Source organism: Elgaria multicarinata, chromosome 2 (assembly GCF_023053635.1).
Source record: "Elgaria multicarinata webbii isolate HBS135686 ecotype San Diego chromosome 2, rElgMul1.1.pri, whole genome shotgun sequence".
NCBI lineage: Eukaryota > Metazoa > Chordata > Lepidosauria > Squamata > Anguidae > Elgaria > Elgaria multicarinata.
In genome coordinates this window covers 21603235-21626471 of record NC_086172.1, presented here as the reverse complement: position 1 = coordinate 21626471, position 23237 = coordinate 21603235, and the positions used below count along the sequence as shown (strand labels likewise).

General features: G+C 44.9%; 1 protein-coding gene across 1 annotated transcript in view; it reads left to right on the top strand.

Moving 5' to 3' along the window:
• The window catches only part of PIKFYVE (phosphoinositide kinase, FYVE-type zinc finger containing), a 112889-nt gene that overhangs the window by 67320 nt on the left and 22332 nt on the right, over positions 1-23237 (top strand). Inside the window, exons 20-31 of the mRNA XM_063116108.1 lie at positions 720-1897; positions 2836-2936; positions 4434-4505; positions 5768-5939; positions 7907-8085; positions 10914-11027; positions 15827-15935; positions 16640-16794; positions 17587-17677; positions 18897-18957; positions 20561-20716; positions 22976-23096. Coding sequence (XP_062972178.1) covers positions 720-1897; positions 2836-2936; positions 4434-4505; positions 5768-5939; positions 7907-8085; positions 10914-11027; positions 15827-15935; positions 16640-16794; positions 17587-17677; positions 18897-18957; positions 20561-20716; positions 22976-23096 — 2509 coding nt within the window. The remainder of the gene's footprint in view (positions 1-719; positions 1898-2835; positions 2937-4433; positions 4506-5767; positions 5940-7906; positions 8086-10913; positions 11028-15826; positions 15936-16639; positions 16795-17586; positions 17678-18896; positions 18958-20560; positions 20717-22975; positions 23097-23237) is intronic.

The window sequence follows — 23237 nt, the reverse complement described above, 5'->3', positions numbered from 1 at the left end:
CACCAGCGAAATTGGGGCCAGCATTCACTACAGAACATCATGAAGAGGTTCCTTGCAGATAGAATACCACCTTGGCAGTTGGGACAGGAAGCTGTATCCCAAACCTGGGATCCTGGCTGAAATATACTAGCCCAATACCTACTTTTAAAAAGCAAGGTTACATCTAGTGGCATTGGCAATTTGTAAATAACTACCCAGTATCTCTAAGTGTGTATATAGTATATGTGACCACAGAGGAAGACCCTCCTTTAGGGTCGAAACGCATTTGGTCTGTTTTGTTTTGTTTTGTTTTAAAAAATTTCCTTGACTTTGAGTCTTTGAATGGGTTCCTAGTAATTGTTAATGTGTTTTTAATGTGTTTTTAAATGTCAGACTACACAACTCTACAGTGGCATTATACTTTTTCTGCACTAGTGAATCTTATTAATGTATTAAAAGGCTTTTATAATACTTATCTGCATTTGTAGTATATGTGAGCATGGATAGTGATACAATCCGCCTCTTTCTTTTACTTTATTGTCTTCACTTTAAGGGGCCTGGATAGCTCTTTTGCTTATCTGGAAACTCAGAAGGTTTCTGGGGGTGGGAGAAGAATGGCCTACATTCTGAACATGTGTTGAGCCTGTTTATATTGCTGTGATATGTATACACACTGGCCAAGGTAAGTCTGCCCTGTTCATTTGTTTAAAAGAGGTAACTCTCACTCTCTTCCCTTTCAGAACAAACGAAGACGCTGATGTTCTTTGAAGGATGCCCCCAGCACCTGGGTTGCACCATCAAGCTGCGTGGTGCAGGCGATTATGAGTTGGCGCGCGTGAAGGAGATTCTTATTTTTATGATCTGTGTGGCTTATCATTCCCAGCTGGAGATATCCTTCCTTATGGATGAGTTCGCCATGCCCCCAATGTTGGCCAAAAACGGCTCCTTTCGCTCTCTGATTGAAGGGCAGGGGGAAGAAAACGGGCAGCAAGAGCTGATGAACAGAGAAGTCAGCACAGTAGGGAAAGACGCAGACCTGGCCCCCGACAAGCTGCCTGCGATCTCTGAATCGGCGTCTTCAGACGGGGTGGGCTCCCTGGAGCAAAGAACATGGTCGGAAGAGAATGACCAGGGGAACAGCGACGTGCAAGAAGCTGCCCTCCAGAAACGCCAGGAGCGATGTGTGCCGATGGAGTCTTTCTACAGAGCACCCTTCCTCGTGTCCAGATTGGTGCCAGAGCCATTGCTGGCCCTCGACCTGACCGAACAACAGCTGGGGATTTTGGACGGCGAGCAGTTGGAGAATCTGGGGGCTGTGGACGACTTCCAGGAGCCCAAAAGTCAAACCAGGGAATTTAGGGACCCCCTGCAAGACGACACTGGATTGTATGTTGCAGAGGAAGTGACCTCCTCCGAAGATCGCCTCAAAGCCTTCTCTCTAGCGTTTAAGCAAGAACTGAAGGACCTTATTCTGTGCATCTCCCCTGTGATCACGTTCCGTGAGCCCTTTCTGTTAACGGAGAGAGGCATGAGGTGTCCCACCAGGGAGTATTTTTTGGAGCAGGTCTACGTGTCTCCTCGGCTCAACAAGGACCACAAAGAGCTGGACAGCAGACGGAAGAAACAGCTGTTAAGGGATCTCTCTGGCTTGCAGGGAATGAACGGAAGCATCCAAGCCAAGCCGGTGCAGATCTTACCCTCCCATGAACTTGTGAGCACCAGAATTGCCGAGCATCTGAACAGTAGCCAGAGTTTGGCCAGAATGGTGGCCGACTTCCGGGCCAGGGGAGGAAGGATTATACAGCGAGACGTGGACCCATTTGCCCAGTCTAAAGAGCCATCCGGTGTGAAATTTGGAGTCAGGAGCGATGATGACGAGAAGGGGTTTATTCAGAATGAATCGCTGTGGTCTCATAAAGTAAGCGAGCACTTAAAAAACAAAGACGAGCGGTTTTGTTTGTGACTTTGGGGAGGGGGGGATCTTAAAGAAATGTTTTATTTTAGAATCATAGAATCATAGAATCACAGAGTTGGAAGGAGCCTACAAGGTCATCGAGTCCAACCCCCTGCTCAATGCAGGAATTGAGTTAGACTAATGCTAACACTATAGCAACATTTCTTAGATGTCTTGAGATTGGACCATCTTCATTTATCCTGGCTTCCAAGCCCCCCCCCCCAATGCACTGGCAGCCATCTCTGCGGGAAGGGAGTGCGCTGAATCTTCACATGCAGCTGTAGGCATGTGACCAGCTGCTGTATGTGCAAGAATTTGTGGACTGGGGCACTGGTTCAACATAGGAATTAGGAGAGGGCTAGAACAGGGCATCTGGGGCTCCCCTCTAAAGCTTGACAGCCAGGGAAGGAGGCAGGAGGGGTGTGTGTGTGAGAGAGAGAGAAAGAGAGAGAGAGACACACAGAGAGAGAGAATAGGTAAGTATGTGTGTGAGAGAGCGTAGTCCCAGAATGTGACAAATCAAGCGAAGGAACAGGAACAACAACAACGGCCTTGAAACCCAGAGGTGGTGTCTTATGTGTGACCTCTCAATGATTGCTTTGAAAATAAACTGAACGTGGGAGAGAAACCTGGGGAGAGGCGTTCACATGCAAATAAAAATGTGTTTTAAACACCATGCATTTAAAAATACTTGTCTATTCGGTCATACCGTTATCCCAAACTCTACCCTGGTCTGTAGTAGTTGCATGACTTGGACCCTTGTGCAAAGTATACTCTGGCCCCCAAACAAACAAACCCAATTTGAGTTGTCCTGGGCTTAAATCTATTCTCTCCTGAGATCTTACATTGCACAGTTGGAAGTGGTGTATTGACTCCTTTCCCGGGCGGCGTGTTCTTGCCAGGTGGACTGCCTCAGCCCCGCCAACCACCAGCGGCTCTGCGTCCTCTTCAGCAGCTCTTCAGCCCAGTCCAGCAACGCTCCAAGTGCCTGCGTGAGCCCGTGGTATGACATTAACTCTTCCCCTGCTCCCCCAGCTAACCTCAATGCGTGTCCTAAATATATCTCCTTTTTGTGTTCAGGCGAGGCAGGAGCTGTGTGGTTTGTGGTTTGTCCCTGGCGCATGGAGGGAGGGACGCACACGAGCGTAGACGTGTGGGTCTCTTCCCCCACCTTGCATCAGGAGACTTGCACACAGATCTGAAAAATCCTCTCGCAGCTTCTCCAGGGATCTCCCCAGTTAGGGAAGATGGTGGAAGGTAAGCCGTGGGGCAGATCTCCCCACAGTTTCTGGTCTGTCCCTTGAGGAATTTGTTCATCCCTCTCCAGCCCTTGGTCTGAGAAGACCAATATACTTTTCCTACCACCTTCCCTAACGTAATGCTTAAGATGGCAAAGAGCTAGATTGGTTGGCAGCCCTCTGCCTCCAAAAACCGGACAGAAGACCTAACCCCCGAAGCCTCGTGTTCTGCTGAAGTTGAGAAGGCTGCAAATTCTGTAAATTTATTTACAAATCAAAAATGCAGTTGGGCATTTTTAAAAAATGTGACTTGGCTAAAGCAGTGGCTTGGTTTGGTAAAAAAAAAAAAAAAAAGCCGTTTCTAAGATTTGGACATACTTAGACCAGGGTTAGGCAGAAGGTGGATCAGAATCTACTGGTGGATCTCTGGGTGATTTGCAGTAGGTCATCAAGGATTTCTGACCCCCCCCATTGTTTAATGACAGCCACAACACAACAGGTGTCCCACCCCCTCCCCTTTCTAAATTAGGCTGCTGAAGTGGAAAAACATTTGGGGAGAAAATCAGGAATGGTATTTTGTACAGCAGGACTGTGAGCTCCGTTCTGGTACTGTGAAAACACCTTCCTGGGCTGAGCGTGTGTTCAAGGGCACTTCTGTTCCTTAACTCCATCCTCCGTCCCCCACTCCTTGTCACTGTCAGTATTTTGCCCCTGGTTCCAGTTGATAGACCTCCGGATTCTAGAGAAAATCCAAAGTAGATCATGCAAAGGCTGGAGGCTGCCCATTCCTGATGACGCCTGCATTAGCGCATGGGCTAGCTGATGACTTCAACATCCCTTGGATGCACTCTTGTTGCCGTAAGGGTTTGCTCTGCACCAGTGGTAGTTCAGTATTTTGTCCAATGGTGTTCTAAACGGAACGTCCTGTGTGGAAGCTTCCAAATGCAACACATGTGACTAGTGCCTTCCTCTTTGGGTAGGATCCTGTTTTCCCACAGGCTGCAGGCTCCGTGCTTCCTTACTCACTGAAAGGAAGAATGGGATAGCCACACCGTGTCCCCCACTATATTGGAGACAAATTAAGGAAGGCAGCTGTGGAAATACGATAGCTTAATAAGGGGGCATCAAGTTGAAACTCTGCCCGTGCATAGTGTTTGACGGCTTTCACAGAGTGTGTGCCCATCGCTAATGAATACAGGGCCTCCTTAGGACAACGACATACAACAGTCAAAGGATAATTATCTTATTCTCAATCATTTTAGGATGGTGATAATGGAGTTTTATGGAAAGAATGACCTCACTTTGGGTGTGTTTCTAGAAAGGTATTGTTTCAGGTGAGAATTTTTTGCCTTTCTTAGATTTCCAAGCTCTGTTGAAAAATACATATTTCTACAGGGTTCCTGTGTGTGTGTGTGTGTGGTGTTTCCAACCGTATTGTGTAGCTGGTCCAGTACTGTAGTTCATTTTGATACAGTTGTGGTTTGTTTTTTATGAGAAGTATTTTCATTTATTTTATTGCACACGGTTCCCACTCTTTCTTTCTTTTTGAAAGCGCTGCCTCGGAGCAACGTGCTGTGGGATTCCCAGGGGTTTCTCATTCAAGTGCCCAGGGCTTAGTGGTGGGGTGCATTTATGCTTTCCATGCAGAAGGTCCAAGGTTCCATCTCTGACATCTCCTGTTAAAAAGGTCTTGGGTAGCAGAGTAGAGGACGGCCCAAGCCCTTGGAGAACTGTTGTCAGTCGGAGTAGACTAAGAATAGGGTACCCTAGGCCAAGGGGCCAAATCTGTCCCTCCTGGGATCCCAATCTGGTCCTCCGGGATTCCCCAGATGGCCACTCCCACTTCTACTACCCCCCTTTTCACTCCCCCCCAACCAGCTTTTCTCATTCTAGAAGGTTGAAATGCCCTCAGACTTAGTTACTTGGCAGTAAGAGCTTTAAGTTACAAGTGGCTGGGATTTAGGGTATATTTTTTTGGCTCCCCTACTTTCAGCCCTGCCCGCCACTGGAACTCCCCCCTCCCCCCCCCCCAATAACTTTTCCAAAACTGAAGTAGTTTCCCTGTCCCTGGAACAGATGATACTTGGATGGATGGACCAGTAGGCAGATTCATTATAATCCATGTCTGCTTCTTGGTTTTTTTAAAAATCTCTGCATTCTGTTTTAAATATGAAATGTTGAGCTGGCTGTTTTTAATGGTGTTTGTCATAGAGCAATTATTGACTGTATTGCGAGTTGTAGACCTTGAGCTTCCTTGTAAGCCGCTTCCAATGTCATGGGATGACATACAAACACTGAAATCATAGTTATAAGAGTGGGGGAAGAAAAGTAAGTGTAGCAGGTGTGTTCTTATGTGCTTGGAGAGGGGTGCTTGTAGTAAGCAAGAGAGGAAGCAAGGAAGAGACTGAAGCAATGAAGACAAGAATTGAGCAGACATTTTAGCACTCCACGATGTGCGATTGTAATATTAAGATTCACTTCGTTACAAAAAAAAAAAAAGGGAACAGCGTAGAGTAAAATCAGGAAGGGTGGATGCTAAGGAGCTTTGGACTGAAGATAATTACCCAGAAGTAAAGTTTCCCTTTGCTCTCTGAAGGCCTTCCTACCAGTGCCCGAGCATGTTCTGCGAAACACCCATGGTGCACCACATCCGGCGCTTTGTCCACGGGCAAGGCTGCGTGCAAATCATCCTGAAGGAACTGGATTCCCCCGTGCCTGGCTATCAGCACACTATTCTGACCTACTCCTGGTGTAGAATGTGCAAGCAGGTAAGGAAACATCCCGGTTCTGATTTTTAGAGCCAGTTCTTAAAGCCGTTGGGTTATTTATTTATTTATTGCATTTATATGCCGTCCCATAGCTGAAGCTGCCTGGGTGGTTTACAAAAAATAAAAGCAGTGTACATTAAAAACAAATATACAAAAATTTATAACCATCAAAAGCATAAAAACAACAATATCCATTTAAAACAACTATTCTGGGGTCAGTTAAAAACAAAACAAAACTCAGCATATGTTGTTAACTGCCTGGGAGAAGAGAAAAGTCTTGACCTGGCGCCGAAAAGATAACAATGTTGGCGCCAGGCGAGCCTCATCGGGGAGATCATTCCATAATTGGGGGGCCACCACTGAGAAGGCCCTCTCCCTTGTTGCCATCTTCTGAGCTTCCCTCAGAGTAGGCACTCAGAGGAGGACCTTAGTTGTTGAGCGTAGTGTATAGGTACGTACATATTGGGAGAAGTGTTCTGTCAGGTATTGTGGTCTCAAGCCGTGTTAAGGCTTTATAGGATAAAACCCAACACCTTGAATTGGGCTCGGAAACGTATAGGCAGCCAATGCAAGCGGGCCAGAGTCGGTGTTATATGTTTGAACCTTCTGGATCTGGGTTATGAAGTAGACCTTGAGGTCAGGTGGTTGCTAGCAAATATGCAAGCAAAGGCAGAAAGTGGTGAATTGTAGGTGATGGGCAGGTGGAATCCGTTCTGAATGCAGCCAGAGTGGATACAAACGTAGCCTTCCCAAACCTGGGGTTATATCTGATCTTAGCTCTACTTAGAGTATACTCATTGAAATGAATGGGACGTAAATTAGGCCCACATTGGATACAACCTCTGTTTGGGGGGGGGCATTTGTTGGACTACAACTACCATCATTCCCAAACAGTATAATCTGCTGACTGGGGATTATGGGAGTTGTAGACAAACACATCTGTGTGTGTGTATGAGGTTGGGGAAGGTTTCTCTAAGACGTCTCTGTATGGGAGTTCCTTCCTTTAATTCAACTTTAATTTATGAAGGGCAGACATTTTTTAAAAAAATTTAAGGTAAACTTCCTAACTGCTGGGACAGCACCCTTATTCCCCCATCATATATTTAGATGACTCTTTCTTAAAAACAACACCACCACCAGAGCCACCTTTTCAATAGCACTTTGCTAGCAACATTGAAGACGTTCTACATTTCATAGAACACCGTGTGAAACCATGTTTGCTGCATCACAGAAAAAGACGCTTCTCTGGCGTAGACCGGAGGAAAACGGCGATAGTTCTCTGGACTCATATAACTCTCTTTTTGAATCCTAATCCCTTCACCTACTATCTCAGTCCTTAAAACAGCCTGCAAAGTAGGACAGTCTTATTATTTCCATTTTATAGGTAGGCGACTGAGGCTAAACAAGAATGGGCTTCCCTAAGCCTAGACGTGAGATTTGAACTAGGAGCATCCTACTTCAAGAATTTTAACCCTTTCCCAGCCTGGTGCCCTCCAGACGTTTTGGGCTACAACTCCTAGCATTCCTCACTGTTGGCCATGCTGGCTGGGGCTGATGGGAGTTGAAGTCCAAAACATGTGGAGGCCACCAGGTAGCAAAAGACTGCTACACAACTCTCCAAGAGGTAGACTTTGCATATAGGAAACAGACTGCATCTTAGAAACGTTCTAGCAGTGCTCCTACACTGAGACGAGAGGATGGGTCATTGTATAGAGTAACAGATTGTGTGTTTTTAAAAGGTGACATTTCCAGACTCATAATACCAAGTTAGCAGTTTCATTTGCTCTCTCTGTCCCAGTGACACTGAGAGCATGCTGATCTTGACGTCTTATTGACTCCTACCGGTACAAATTAAGGGCCTCTAGTCACACCCAAGAATTACTGAAGCACGAAATCGAGTTCTGGTAAGGTATTTGGTTTGAGTGGATTTTTGTGAACGTCACTGAAAATTGCTTTAACTTCCACAGGTAACACCAGTTGTTCCACTTTCCAATGAGTCATGGTCGATGTCCTTTGCGAAATACCTTGAACTCCGTTTTTATGGGCACCAATACACCCGAAGGGCCAACGCCGAGCCGTGTGGCCACTCTATACATCATGATTACCATCAGTATTTTTCCTACAATCAGATGGTGGCATCTTTCAGGTAAGAATCCAAAGGCTTCTCTGCCTGAGAAAGTTCTTAATTGCAAAATCAAGAGAAATGCAGCCTACTCAGAGTCATAGGATCATAGAATAGCAGAGTTGGAAGGGGCCTACAAGGCCATCGAGTCCAACCCCCTGCTCAATGCAGGAATCCACCCTAAAGCATCCCTGACAGATGGTTGTCCAGCTGCCTCTTGAAGGCCTCTAGTGTGGGAGAGCCCACCACCTCCCTAGGTCACTGGTTCCATTGTCGTACTGCTCTAACAGTCAGGAAGTTTTTCCTGATGTCCAGCCGGAATCTGGCTTCCTGTCACTTGAGCCCATTTTTCCATGTCCTGCACTCTGGGAGGCTCGAGAAGAGATCCTGGCCCTCCTTTGTGTGACAGCCTTTCAAGTATTTGAAGAGTGCTCTCATGTCTCCCCTCAATCTTAAACCTTGGGCGAAATTGTGCCCAATGCTTAACCAGGCTCATTCCCATTATGCAAAATGATGGCTATCACATTACATCCAAACTGGCCCTATGTGTAGTGTGAAGGAAAGGGCGTTGGCCTGCTGTTTCAGACCATGCCAGATCATGCTCTGAACAGGATCTTGGAATACCAGACTGCCAGGGCTAGGGTGTCGGGTGAGGCTTATTCTACTACCACATTGGCTTGGATATATATATGCTTTTTTGTCGGCGATTGAATGGCACCCCCCAAACAGCTCAGCCAAGTGTGAAATGTTTGGATGTCGTCTGTCTCCACCACAGCCATGACTAAGAGCCCATGGGGTTAATTCAGCCATTGCGCTAGACCAGGGCCCCCAGAGACTTCGCTCTCCCTTTGCCTTCCTGCGTGGAGAAGGTGAAGGGAGGAGCAATGTTGTGGGTTGGGAGTCAGCTGGTTCCTCAAGCCATCGGCCCCAAGCCTATATGGTTTGGGTCCAGGCTACCTGTGGGATCGCCTTCTCCCGTACAATCCGCCCCGCACACTAAGGCCGTAGCTAGACCTAAGGTTTATCCCAGGATTGCCCTGGGGGTCAAACCTGTTCATCTAATCCAGCGCTCAGGCAGGGACAAACCTGGGATGATCCTGGGATAAACCTTAGGTCTAGCTACCGCCTCAGAACCTCCTTCAGCCAACCAAAACTAGGCTGACAGGTATTACCCAGAGGACCTTTTCCTCTGCTCCTCTGTGGGATGGCTGGCCGGAGGAGATTCGTCAACTTAACAGTCTTTTAGCATTTAAGAAAACTACAAAGACTGATCTTTATAGGCCTATCCAGTGGAATAGCAGGCCTATCCAGTGGAATTTTAGGATGCTTTTAGGAAGTTTTAACAATGTATATTGTGTTTTGATTAATATTTTATGTATTTTATACTTCTTGTTGTTCCCTGCCTTGATCAGGAAGGAGAAGTGGGTTAGAAATACATTTATTATTATTATTATTATTATTATTATTATTATTATTATTATCAGTCAAGCCCACTTTGCTTCTCCCTCGTGTGGCCTTCACTGTATGGGGGGTTCCTTCAGCCAGTGGCTTGGTTTGGGAACCAAATTCACTCGGCCTGGGCTTTTCTTAGTCAGGAAAGGCCCACACAGAGCAAAGCCAGCTTTCCTTCAGAGACACCAGCTAGAAGAGCCCAGCCAGTAATTTGGCCAGAGTTTGAGGTTTAATCTCTTTTATTATTATTTCCAAACACAAATAAATAAATAAAATCACAGAGCAAAAAACACAAAAATAAAATGTTCTTCCAACATTCTCCCCAGCAAAAATATGTAACAATGTTATTATTTTTCTTACTCTATCACTATCAAATCCAAATCTCTAATTTGACCAGAGTCTCAATGATATTATGGAGTGGGGACCTGCCCGTGGTGTCATCCAACCCATGGGAGTGGTCGGAGTTGGACCCAGCCCCTCAAAAGGCCCACCCCCCTCGCACTAGTCTGTACTTTTAACTTCCAAAAGTACAATAGCCAAGTCATGGTTTGTTTGTTTGTTTGTTACATTTTATATCCTGAGCAGTAAAGCAGCAGTTTCTGCAGCTGAAACTCTCCCCATGGCCTGAGTTCAATCCCAGCGGAAGCTGGTTTCAGGCAGCCGGCTCGGATCAACTCAGCCTTCCATCCTCCCGAGGTTGGTAAAATGAGTACCCAGTTAGCTGGGGGAAAGGTAATAACGGCCGGGGAAGGCAATGGCAAACCACCCCGCTATAAGTCCCGCCAAGAAAACAGCGAAAGCTGGCGTCCCTCCAAGAGTCAGTAATGACTCAGTGCTTGCACGAGAGGTCCCTTCCTTTCCTTTCCTTCAAGGAGCTCAAGGTGGCATTCACGGTTCCCTCTATCCATGTTATCCTCACAGCAGTCCTGAGAAATAAGTTAGGTTAAGAGATAGTGACAGACTCAGTGTCCCCAAGTAAGATTCATGGCTAAGTGGGGATTGGAGCCTGGGTCATTCCCCCCCCTTCTAGATTGTCACTCTAACCGCTACACCATAGAGATGCTTTCATGCTTGTTTTCTGTCCTCTCAGCAGTCCAGTTCATAAGTTTACTCCTATCTTCATGCTGCAGCAGGCCCTAAGGATGGTCAGACAGCAAGAACTTGTCAGTTCAGTTGTCCTGCACGTCCGTTTTTTAGCAAAAGCATTGCTTTTCCCAATTCTCCTTGAATCATCATTTCTGACTCTGTTTTTCTGGTCAGTCATAAATCATAATTTTTCAATTCGGGAATCATGAATGAACGAAGGTTACACTACCTTACCATGGTTTAGCATGATGTATGAATTGGGCCATGCTGTGAAGGGTATTGCATTTCAAGGATGTGCTATCTTCTCTTCCTAGCTATTCTCCTATACGTTTACTGGAGGTCTGTGTCCCACATCCCAAGATCTACATAAAACGTCAGGTGCCACTAAAGGTTACCATGCTTCAAGACCTGAAGGACTTTTCTCAGAAGTAAGTCCAAGTCTCTCTCTCTCTCTCTCTCCCCGTCCCACCCAGCCAGATGTATCCAACCTAAAATTCCATTATGGTTCCTTATTAAATCACTGCAAATACTTCTAATATCCACATTAACTTGTAAAATAGAGAAAGTGTACTATAGCCACCTCACAGACTAGAAATTGAAATACACTGTTGCATATCTTTCTGAAGGTCATGCATAAATCTTCAATCCTTGACTTTTCTGTAGAGTTCTTCTAGTGCTTGAAAAGCAGTACCTGCTGACAGGAGCAAGGAATGCGAATTCAGCTCTCACCCCTCACCATCACACTATACCACAGTTTGAAATCATAGAGCAGTAGAGTTGGAAGGGGCCTATAAGGCCATCGAGTCCAACCCCCTGCTCAATGCAGGAATCCACCTTAAAGCATCCCTGACAGGTGGTTGTCCAGCTGCCTCTTGAAGGCCTCTAGTGTGGGAGAACCCACCACCTCCCTAGGTAACTGGTTCCATTGTTGTACTGCTCTAACAATCAGGACGTTTTTCCTGATGTCCAGCCAGAATCTGGCTTCCTGTAACTTGAGCCCGTTATTCCATGTCCTGCACTCTGGGATGATCGAGAAGAGATCCTGGCCCTCCTCTGTGTGACAACCTTTTAAGTATTTGAAGAGTGCTCTCATGTCTCCCCTCAATCTTCTCTTCTCCAGGCTAAACATGCCCAGTTCTTTCAGTCTCTCCTCATTGTTTCCAGACCCCTGATCATCCTGGTTGCCCTCCTTTGAACACACTCCAGCTTGTCTGCATCCTTCTTGATGTGTGGTGCCCAGAACCGGACACAAGTTCTGGGCACCAGTGGAAATGATTAGCAAGACAAAGAAAGGGGAAAACTACTTCTAATGTATAGTTGGTGTTCGTTGCCACGAGACATTGCGATGGCCATATCACCCTTTTTTTTTAAAGCTCTCTGAGACTCATTGAAAGATATGTCTCTCTTAGTAGAAATGAAACCCCGATATTCAGAGGCTGTCTACCTCTGATTCCTAGTTGCTAGGAATAAACCGGAGATGCCGCGTTTCCCATGCTCTGCCTGTGAACTTCTCAGGGATGTCTGGGTGGAACTACCATAGCCTGCTTTCACCTCCTGTCTTGAAATTCTCCTCGGCAAAGTGGCCTTGAGAAGGAATGCCGGAAGAAATGGGAAAGTGGGCAGAGAGACTGTTATCCTTCCTCTTCGGCTCCTTTCCTTTGCAACCTTCAAACAAATGTTCAGGCTTGCTGTGATATTTGAAAAATCGTAACTTTAAAAGCCGCCCCCAGTGCAAAGATGTGTGAATGTGATTGGCAGAGCTTTCGCTTTCGCTCTATTTTAAAACTTTTAGGCTGCTGCAGGTCTGCCTCTGCCTTTTAAAAAGTTACTGCTTTGCAATTGTCACCGTCCAAATTCTGTACTGTGGGTAAGAATGCCGCTCCTCCCTATGGAGGGAGTTCGTTGTCCAGCCGAGAGTCAATGTGCGATGGACAAGCGGGTAAGATTCCAAAAAACCGTGTTTATTTGATGCAATTGCCTCAGGCCCATACAAGCAGCATTTAACAACGCTAAGTTTGTTTTTTAATGGACCCCAGGACTGTTGTTTTTAAATGGATACCATTGTTTTTATACTGTTTATGTTTTTGATGGTTTTAAATTTTGTATAGTCAAGACCTTTCTCTTCTCCCAGGCATTTAACAGCATTTAACAACATATGCTAAGTTTGTTTGTCTTTAATGGACCCCAGAACTGTTGTTGATTCAGTGGATACTGTTGTTTTATACTATTGTTTTTATATTTTTGATGGTTTTAAATTCTGTATACTTTTTAATGTTCACTGTTTTTAGCTTTTGTAAACCGCCCAGAGAGCTTCGGCCATGGGGCGGTCTATAAATGTAATAAATCAAATCAAGCAAGGGAGTATGAGCCCCTTTCTGTGGTTGCAGCAATTATTTTATACACATTTGTTCTTTCAAGGCAGGGCGATGTGCCCAGTTTTCTCAGTGGAAAATGATTCTTCTAGCTTTTGCTTAGTACTGGAAGATTCTGCCCCAAACCCCAAATTGAAATTGGAGAATTCACACAAAAAAAGTGTACTTCCTACAAAAGAGACAAAACTTCCATTCCTGAGTATGCTAAAGCTATCAAATATTTATTTATTTTTTATTTATTTATTTAAGGATTTTTATGCCGCCGTTCAGCCAAAAAAGGCTCTCACGGCGGCTTACAAAAGTATTTCTTGACAGTCCCTGCCCACAGGCTTACAATCTAAAAGACATGACACAAAAGGAAAGGGGATTGGGAGGGAGGAGGAGGAGGGGGAAAAGGAAAGCAAATTCACGCACTACAATCTTAGTTCTACACAGTGGCCTGGTTCAGACAACACGCTAAACCATGCTGCTTAACCACAAAATGGTTAATGGAATGCATTAAGGTCAATGCATTCATTCCGTTAACCATTTTGTGGTTAAGCAGCATGGTTTAGTGCGTTGTCTGAACCAGGCCACTGTGTACTTGTATCTAAAGTTAAAGCAAGAGTTATTTTCCCATTAGTTATAGCTGACTGCGTTATAGCTGACTGACATCTACGTAGCTCAAGGACTTAGTACATTTTCTCACAGTACCAAGAAAAGCTCAGTTCTGCTACTTGTACAACTCAGGCAAAATTATTATTATTATTTATTTATTTTATTACATTTATATACCGCCCCACAGCCGAAGCTCTCTGGGCGGTTTACAACAATTAAAAATAGTAAACAGAAGTATACAAAATTTAAAAACCATCAAAAACATAAAAAACAGTATAAAAAACAGTATCCATTTAAAAACAACAATGCTGGTGTCCATTAAAAACAAACTTAACGTTATTAAATGCTGTTAAAATGCCTGGGAGAAGAGAAAGGTCCTGACCTGGCGCTGAAAAGAAAACAATGTTGGCGCCAGGCGAGCCTCATCGGGAAGATCATTCCATAATTGAGGGGCCACCACCGAGAAGGCCCTCTCCCTTGTTGCCATCCTCTGAGCTTCCCTTGGAGTAGGCATTCGGAGGAGGACCTTAGATGTTGAGCGCAGTGTACGGGTAGGTTCATGTCGGGAGACGCGTTCCATCAGGTATTGCGGTCACAAATAAATGTTTGTGTGTATTTTGCCTTAGCATTTTGCATAATTTTGTGCAGAAGTGTTACAGGGCAGTAAATTCCACCCCCCACCCCCACCCCCTTGCGCACCCACCCACCCACACCAGTGAAAATCTCGTGGATTTGTTCTGAGATTACCACATTTTCATGTATCATACTTGAAACCAAAACAGCAAGAATCGCACCCCTTCTTTGCTCTCCCCACCCTCTTAAATGAGGACTGAGATTATCAGGAACTGAATTCTGGACCCAATATCACAGTATGTAGACCTCCTTCACTCTCGCAGAATTGTGTCATATACACCTATAATCCTCGTGTTCCCAATCCTCAGCTGTGAAAGAGCCACATAAACAAGTAGTTATTCTGCTCTCTGCTGCTTTCAAGTCCCAGTTACTTTGGCCTCTGTTCTGAAAGGCAGGCCCTGTCTGTTGAAGGGTTGAAAGTAAGGCTGCCCCCATGAAAACATCTATCAGGAAGCCAAAGCAGAAGAATAAAAAATTAAAATATAAGTTCTCGGGACTACAATCTTCCTATTTTTATTTGGTGCTGCCTGGACTATTTTTTGCATGAGATTTAACATATAGTTTTAAAAAGGAGAACCTTGGTATGTTTTTTACATCCAGGTCAATGCAAGACTTCTTATTGCAGCAAAATAGCTGAATGAATCCAGTGCTCATTCTAGCAAATGAGAAGTAGAAAACTAAATTCAGCGTGACTGCTGCCCCATGCTTAGGGAATTAAAAGGTCTTGATGGCTGCTCATTTATAGTCTTTACTGGCGCTTCTTTGCAGTTGGGAAGTTCCCAACAAAATGTATGAATGTTTTCTTGAAACCTCAGCAGGCCATTGTGTTCAGTGGCAACAGAGCCTAGAACAGTTTGTTTTCTTTTACTTTGCTACTTTCTAGTTGTATCATTCTGTCCAGTTGGTACTTACTTAAATTCAGTTAATAGAAAATCAATATTTTAGATTTTATGACTGTTTTTTATGTATTTTACACTAGCAAACGGACCCAGCTTCACACGGGTTGGACTAGCCTTTATGTTGATACAGTGAAAGGTGTCAGCAACATATGCCAGCGACCAGAGAGCTGGATATGTTGTGGTCGTCCTGGCTGAGTGAAGGCATATACCCACTGGCATCCCTGGGCATGGTACCTGCCATGGTGCACCCCTAGAGGCCCCTGAGGGAGAGGTCCTCCCACTCCATTTCTCTGAGGGGGCTGCCCCACAGCAGGGCAGAGGAAGCAGGCATATAACTCTCTCCCTCAGCCTCCTAATCTCCCCTGGCTTCAAACTATATGGACTGCAAAGCTTTGTGCTAGTTAGGGAAGTCTGCCCCGAGTGGCTTAAATCTGTAGGCTTCAATCACATGGACACATTTAAATTAATTTAAATTAACGAATGTCTTTAGAAAACAAAGTAACCCTGAAGTGCACATCCTTAGGGCCTGCTGAGTATGCATGCCAAGTTTCAGGTGTCTAGCTTTCAGGGTCATGGAGCTGTGGTAGTGACTTATGGACAGACACACAGGTGTTTATTGTTGTAGCTGCTGTGTATTTTATTCTTTAAGTTATATGTAATCTACCTGAATGGTGTCAGGTTCCATTCCAGACTTTCTGGATCAGACTTTGGCCTTTGGTTTTGCAGGGTCTCTCAGGTATATATTGCTGTTGATGAACGCCTCACCTCTCTGAAAACGGATACCTTTAGCAAAACCAGGGAGGAGAAGATGGAGGATCTTTTTGCCCAAAAGGAGGTTGGTCATTCATTCATTCATTCATTCATCCATTCATTCATTTATTATATTTTTAATCAGCCAATGTTCTCCTTTTGATGCATGCGCTAGGGAAAGCATGCTTAACTTCATGTAACACTGATAGATTTGAAACAATTGCTCAGGGTAGAAGGTTTCCAGTTCTCACATCACAGCCAGGTGATCCAGCATGCAGCTTGCAAGAGGCTTAAACGAAATGGACTTGAGAGCAGCTGTACTAATCCGAGCTAATATTATTTTGGAGCAGGCATCAGTACAAGTTCTCCTTCAAAGGCTAAGGAGTAGTTGGGGCAGAGGCTTGAGCAGTTACAGCTGAAGTGTTTAGTGTGTGTGACTCTTGCCCTGCTGTTTAAAATGTGGCTTTTGCCCACTCCATATTATTCCAGTGAGGGCTCACAGCTGCCTTTTGTGCAATGCGCTACGGCAGCCTTTCTCAACCTGGGGCGCTCCAGATGTGTTGGACTACAACTCCCAGAATGCCCCAGCCAGCTCTGCTGGCTGGGGCATTCTGGGAGATGCAGTCCAACACATCTGGAGTGCCCCAGGTTGTGAACCACTGCGCTACGGAGACCTGACTGGTGTTAGGTAGCCAGCTAGGAAGGCCGGGCTCTAGAGAAACCTCCCAAGTAAGGCAGGAGTAGGACTTTGCCCAAGCCGAGCCACCGCAGTGTTGTCTCCTTTGACAGATGGAGGAAGTAGAGTTTCGAAACTGGATAGAGAAAATCCAGGCAAGGATGCTTTCTTCATCGCTTGACACTCCGCAGCAGCTGCACTCGGTCGCTGAATCTCTGATCGCCAAAAAGCAAAGTCTTTGCGAGATGCTGCAAGCTTGGAATAACAGGTGAGAGAGTGACAGTCATCGTTCCCTGGTGTTCCCGTGCCTGTGAGCCTTCCCGGTTCCTCCCTTACATCCCCACAATTCCCTTTGGATCATCCTGCTAGTTGGAAAATTAATTTTTTTGGCATGGTTATGCTTTCTCTGCCAAAGGGTTGTTCTCTCCCTCACCCACCCCAATTTTACAGAAGTATTGGATGTCATTGTAAACATGGTCTAAATCGATACTGTTAGTTCATGTAGCAGTGAATTTATGAGAGATTTGGCATCAGTGGGAGAGGAAGCAGTAGCCAGGCACCTCTCCATCGTGCCTTGATCTGTATGAGACTATTAGAGGGAGAGGGGAAGGAAGCAGCTGCTGAACTTTGCAACTAAGAATCTAGTGCCTGAATTTGCTTTTTCCTCCTCCCTCCAAATCCCCTTTCCTTTTGTGTCATTTTTTTTAGATTATAAGCCTGTGGGCAGGGACTGTCTTAAGAAATACTTTTGTAAGCCGCCTTGAGAGAGCCTTTTTGGCTAAAGGGCAGGATAAAAATGCTAAATAAATAAAATAAATATAAAATAAAATAAATATTCAGATGGCTTTGTCAGCTGGGGACCTCTTAAGGCAATGGAATTGACAACTTAATAAATTTGGCCAAATGAATTGTGAAGAAATGGGCTTGATTAGCTTTATGTGGTGCCTTCGAAATGGTTTGTGTACTGGAATGCAAAAGTTGAAAAGCTGCTGGTTCCATTTCTGGTCTGATTTTTGAAGCCTCTAGATGTGTTGGGACAGTAACATGAAACCTGTTGTAGGTTACAAGACCTCTTCCAGCAAGAGAAAGGGAGGAAACGTCCTTCAGTTCCACCTAGTCCCGGGAGACTGAGGCAAGGTGAAGAGAGTAAGGTAATGAGTTTCATTGTTTATAACGATGGATTAAAAAACTACAGTTATTCCTCATTGGTCTTCCTGTTGCTAATGACATATTATTCCCTTAAATATTGGCACTTGTGTAATTTCTTGCAACATCTGAGAAACAGCCCTGTAATGCCAGCCTGATGCGGCAAAGTCAGAAACCAGTCTGTGCCACCAATTCCTAGGCGCATACATTGGCATAGCCAATCTAGGCTATGGTTGAGATTCACAGAACCACACTGAATACGTGCAGAGGTGTTTAGCAAACGGCTGTACGCTACCAGCTACTTCTCTCAAATGCAGTACAGTTTACATGGGCCTTGCTGGTGCAAATCTGTATGCCTAATGCTTCTTCGACTTAGAAGCTTTGTGTTGACACCACAAGGAGCTACACGGCTTCATTCATACAGTGGGGATGCACAGCAGGGTGAAGAAATAGCGCTTCTTGCAGTGAGAGATGATTCAGATGTTCCAGAGAAGTAGCAAAGGAAAGAGCTACATCTCTCTTCCCTTGGTTTCAGGAGTTGTCCAGTGGAGTGGCAGGCATGTATCTGTCACTGCACTGGCAGGATGTCCACCTCCAGATAGGAGCCACGCACATCTCCTTCTCTCTTGGAGGCGATCAGATTGTGCGTGTGCACATTGTGCATTTATGCTTCATCTCCCTCCACTTCCCTTGGGCTTTTGAAATCTCTCTCGGGGCAGAACATCGCTCCAGGGTAAGCTTTGATGGCAGAGCTCCTAAAACATGGCACATTCTCGAAGCTGATTGAATGGCAACCCGGCATGTGGCTGGTGAATGCCTCTTGCGGTAGGATGCAAATGAAATGACTTGGTTTGCACATTGGATAGGCAATCTGCAGCTTACATCCAAGCTTACACAACTAAAGACCTGCATTAAACGCACACATTTTTACTAAAAGGGTCAAAGGGATCCTCTGATTTTTTTACACCTCAATGCTAAGCATGTTTACCGCTGGGGAATTCCAGGAGACTTTTGCTTCTTTCTGAGTAAGTGAATGTGGGAGTGCAATCCTAAAGTACACTGCAAATTTAACAGTAAAAATGAATCAATTAATTTTGGGGATTAGGCTTCATAAATTTGGAATAAAGCTCCATGGAAGAGTGGGGCAAACCAACATTATTTCTGGATTTGATGGTGATGGTACAAACTGGAATAGGGAAACCCACGTTGCCTTTCCCCCCGCAGATTAGCTCAATGGATGCATCCCCTCGCAATGTTTCTCCGGCGCTACAGAACGGTGAGAAAGGTAAGTGTGCGTTCTCTAAGCCGCCTGAACTTTTCATGTTAACAGTTATAACTGCATCTGAATGTCTCTTCGTAGGTTTTGCAGTTCCCCATTTTGTAATAGTTGCATCTTGAGCTCAGCAGCTTTCCTTGCATGGTTTTGTCACTGAGACCAAGATATCTTGGGTGATATCAAAAATCAAACTTCATGAGAACATAGACTTAATTCTCCCATTTCAGTGCAGCAGAATGTTGTTGCTCTGGTCTCATGAAATGCCTCCCTAGTTTTCCCAATGTAATAGAATTTACTCCTCCCCCCCTCTAATTTCTGTAGTGCCCTGTAGGAACAAAGTGAGGGGTGGGGCTTATGAGCTCCCTTAAGGGCCCACCTATCTCTTCTTCTATAATTTGGAAGATTGAGGGGAGACATGAGAGCACTCTTCAAATACTTAAAAGGTTGTCACACAGAGGAGGACCAGGATCTATTCTTGGTCATCCCAGAGTGCAGGACACGGAATAACGGGCTCAAGTTAAAGGAAGCCAGATTCCGGCTGGACATCAGGAAAAACTTCCTGACTGTTAGAGCAGTGCGACAATGGAATCAGTTACCTAGGGAGGTTGTGGGCTCTCCCACACTAGAGGCCTTCAAGAGGCAGCTGGACAACCATCTGTCAGGGATGCTTTAGGGTGGATTCCTGCATTGAGCAGGGGGTTGGACCCGATGGCCTTATAGGCCCCGTCCAATTCTACTATTCTATGATTCTATGAATTTCTGCACTGCCTTGAATTGAGTAATAGGTTCAATGACTTTCTCTAAGTCGTGCCTGCCCAATGTGTAACCCATCAAGGCCTCTGCAAGCCCACCTGTCTTGCATGGGGGTCCACCAGGGGCTTAATAAGCCTTTGCTTGTCCGTTGCCACCCGGGACTGCAAAATAGAAGGGTTGGGCTGCCACCATTCACAGCTTGGAGGCGTAATCACCTTGGTCTGACGTTGTGCTCGGCTGCTGAATTACCCGTTTTGCAGCCTTAGCATCATTTAGCAGATACATTCTTAAAAATAGAAGAATTCAGTCTTTCTTCGTTTGCAAAGGTGGTACGATGAAATGGAAATGCAACTAGCTTTTTAGTTATGCGTGAAGTCATCAGTAAAGAAGACCACTCCAAGAGACGGATGCCTAGGTCCAGTTCTCGGCTGATGTTGTTTTGGGATCCTCCCACAGAATCTTCTCTTGCTGCTGTCAGCTATAATATGAGCTTTTCTGTAAGCTAACATATTCGGAAAGTTTGATGGAAAAGATAGATCTAAAGGCTGTTTTTTCATATGACTGCGAGACAACATAAGCGTTGAAAACTGCGCCTTTTAAGTGTCCTTTCAGCTGCAGTCCTATGCATGTTTAGACAGAAAAAAAGCCCTGCAACTCCCAGCACCCACCCACCCCAGCCAGTATGGAATTGCAGAACATCTTTCTGCCTAAGCATGTATAGGGTTACTCCCTTAGATATCTTTCTCAAGCTACGCTAAATAATCCTTAAGCGACAAATACAGAATGTTCCGTAATACACTGCTTGTACCGTGCGAATGAACCAAAAGTTGCTTCCTGCGCGTCTCTTTCCGCTCAACAGAGGATCGTTTCCTGACCACTTTATCAAGCCAGAGCTCCACAAACTCCTCCCTCCTCCAGCTTCCTACCCCTCCTGAAGTTGTGTCGGACCAGCTGACTGGGGGCACCTCCTTTGCTAACGCGCTCTCTGAACCAGACGCAGCTAGCGGCTCCGAAGGTATCGTTGGGCGCCTCTTCCCTTTCGTTGCGTTTCCCTCCTGTTTCTTGACGAAGCATGTTTTTAATCAGTATTTTATGCTTCGTTTTGTTCCCTGCCTTGATCTAGTTCTAGTCGGAGGGGTGGGTAAGAAATATATGATGATGATGATGATGATGTAGTGGATGAGTTTTCTTCATGATAGACTGGGAGTTCCTCCCTGTAGGGTGTGCCTGGATACACAACAAGGCAAAAGTTCAGCAGTTTTGTTGAAAAGACTGATGAAGTAACCAGAAAAGAGTGCATCTATTAAGGCGAATTCAGGACTGGCTTTTACTAGATTCAAAGGCAAAATAAGGATGCCTTACAGAGTGGGCTATATCTCATGCCTCTGCGGGTCTGATTCTCTTTTTTAACCTTAGCTTAATGGCAGCTTTCAGAAACGGTTGATTAGAATGTAATTACGTTCAGATATAACATTGGCTTAAGTCAGCCAAAATTGATAGAAGGAGGGAACCTAGGAAGCTGCCTTATACAGTGTCAGACCATTGGTCCATCTAGCCTCTAGTATTGTCGACACTGGCTGGCAGCGGCTCTCCAGGGTTTCAGACAGGATTTTTCCCCATCCCTACCTGGAGACGTTGGACATCAAACCTGGGGACTTCTGAATGCAAAGCCTGCGCTCTGCACTGGTTTGGCTAAGGGGTTGCTTGTGCAAAACCGACATGCCCTTTTTGTGCACTGAATTAGTGCTTTTTCTGCCTTTTGTTTATATTATTAAAAATAACAATCAAACGTTTTTCTCTTGAATTCTGTGGTTCAGGAGAGGTGGAAGATATAGTACACCTCTTGTTACAGTGCCCGTTTTATAATGAGATCAGGGAGCGTTTTTTAAAAGACTTTTTGAGACCAAGAGCGGGCTGGCTCACCAGAGATGTAATCTGTGCCCTGTTAGCAGACTATAATGAAGCAAATACATTCAAAGTCGCAATTTTCACGACAGCAGCGCAAAAAATTCGTCAAAAGCTCCTAGGAGTAGACTGCAAAGCGGATCACTTGATATAACCACCCTAGGGATTATACCTAAGCTGTTAAGTTACGCCTTGACTGAAGAAAGCTAATCTATAAATATATAAATATATTAGACAGCCCTTTCCACAGATGTTTGAACTGTGATATGTAGGTATGGTAAATTTTAAGTGATATATGTCTTTTTTCTCTCCAGTCTTTGTATTACTGTATATATGCATGGATGCTCCACTTTTGGTGTATTTCTCAGGGCCTTTGGCCGGTACAATAAACTTGATTGAGGTGAACTTGGGCAAACCACTCTCTCTCAGCTCACATCTGTAATACGGGGGATAATAATGCTGTGTTGACTTGCAGGATTGTAAAGCACTTTGAATACTTAAAAGCAGCATTGTTATTATTATTATTTTTAAAACTACTGCTAAGGAAGCTTCTCACCGAACTTTCCATCCTACTTACTTTGCTATTTAAAGTGTGGTGCAGAACTTGTATGAATCTAGAGCGCCTCAGAACTTTGCCACGAAGGGGATTTTGATAAATAAGAGCTCTGTTCTAGCATTAGGGCTTCCATTTGGGGTTGGATATCACTGGGTTAGACCATATAGACTTCTAGCCTCTTGCAGTGTGCATGTTTCATATTTCTGTGCCTTTTCTCATAACTGTAAAAGGGTCGAGCCGTGAACATTTTTTCTGTGTAATGTTTGCACAAGACCATCAAAGAGTCAGAATTTACTTTTTTACTCTTAGCATCTCGGCCGATAAAGTTCATAGTAATCTCACTGCCTTCATTTTGCGAGAGGTGATGGGATAACTTGTCAGTCATTACTAATTTAATCTTTCTTTCTTTCATTCATTTATATCCTGCCTTTTTTCCTCCAAAAAAGGAACCCAAGGCAACATACATAATCCTCCTCTCCACTTTATCTTCACAACAACAACTCTGTGAGGTGGGTTGGGCTGAGAGTCTGTGACTGGCCCAAAGTCACCCAGTGGGTTTCCATGGCCGAGTGGGGACTAGAACCCGGATCTCCCGACTCTCAGTCCAACATTCTAAGCACTACACCACACTGGCTCTTACCACTGAAACTATCAATATAAGAGAGAGAACAGATGATTTCTGTAACTTCCCAAGAGTGAGCATTTTAAGTACATATCTGTAGGATTGTGCCCTAAGCCAATTAGATGCTAAAAAAAGGCTCTAGGTGATATATTCTGGTGCTCTGATGCTTTGACAATATTAAAAAATTCCAGATGTGTTTGACGGACATTTGCTGGGGTCCACGGACAGCCAGGTGAAAGAGAAATCCACTATGAAGGCTATTCTAGCAAACCTGTTACCTGGAAATAGCTACAACCCCATCCCATCCCCTTTGTAAGTAGAATTCACATTACGGAGGAGCAGGACAATTTCTGTTGTGCACAATGTATTTTATTTGAAATTGCTAAGCTTTGCTGCTTGACTGCAGTACTTGTTAACAGGCACAAGGCTAACAGTCTTTCGTATATTTGATTG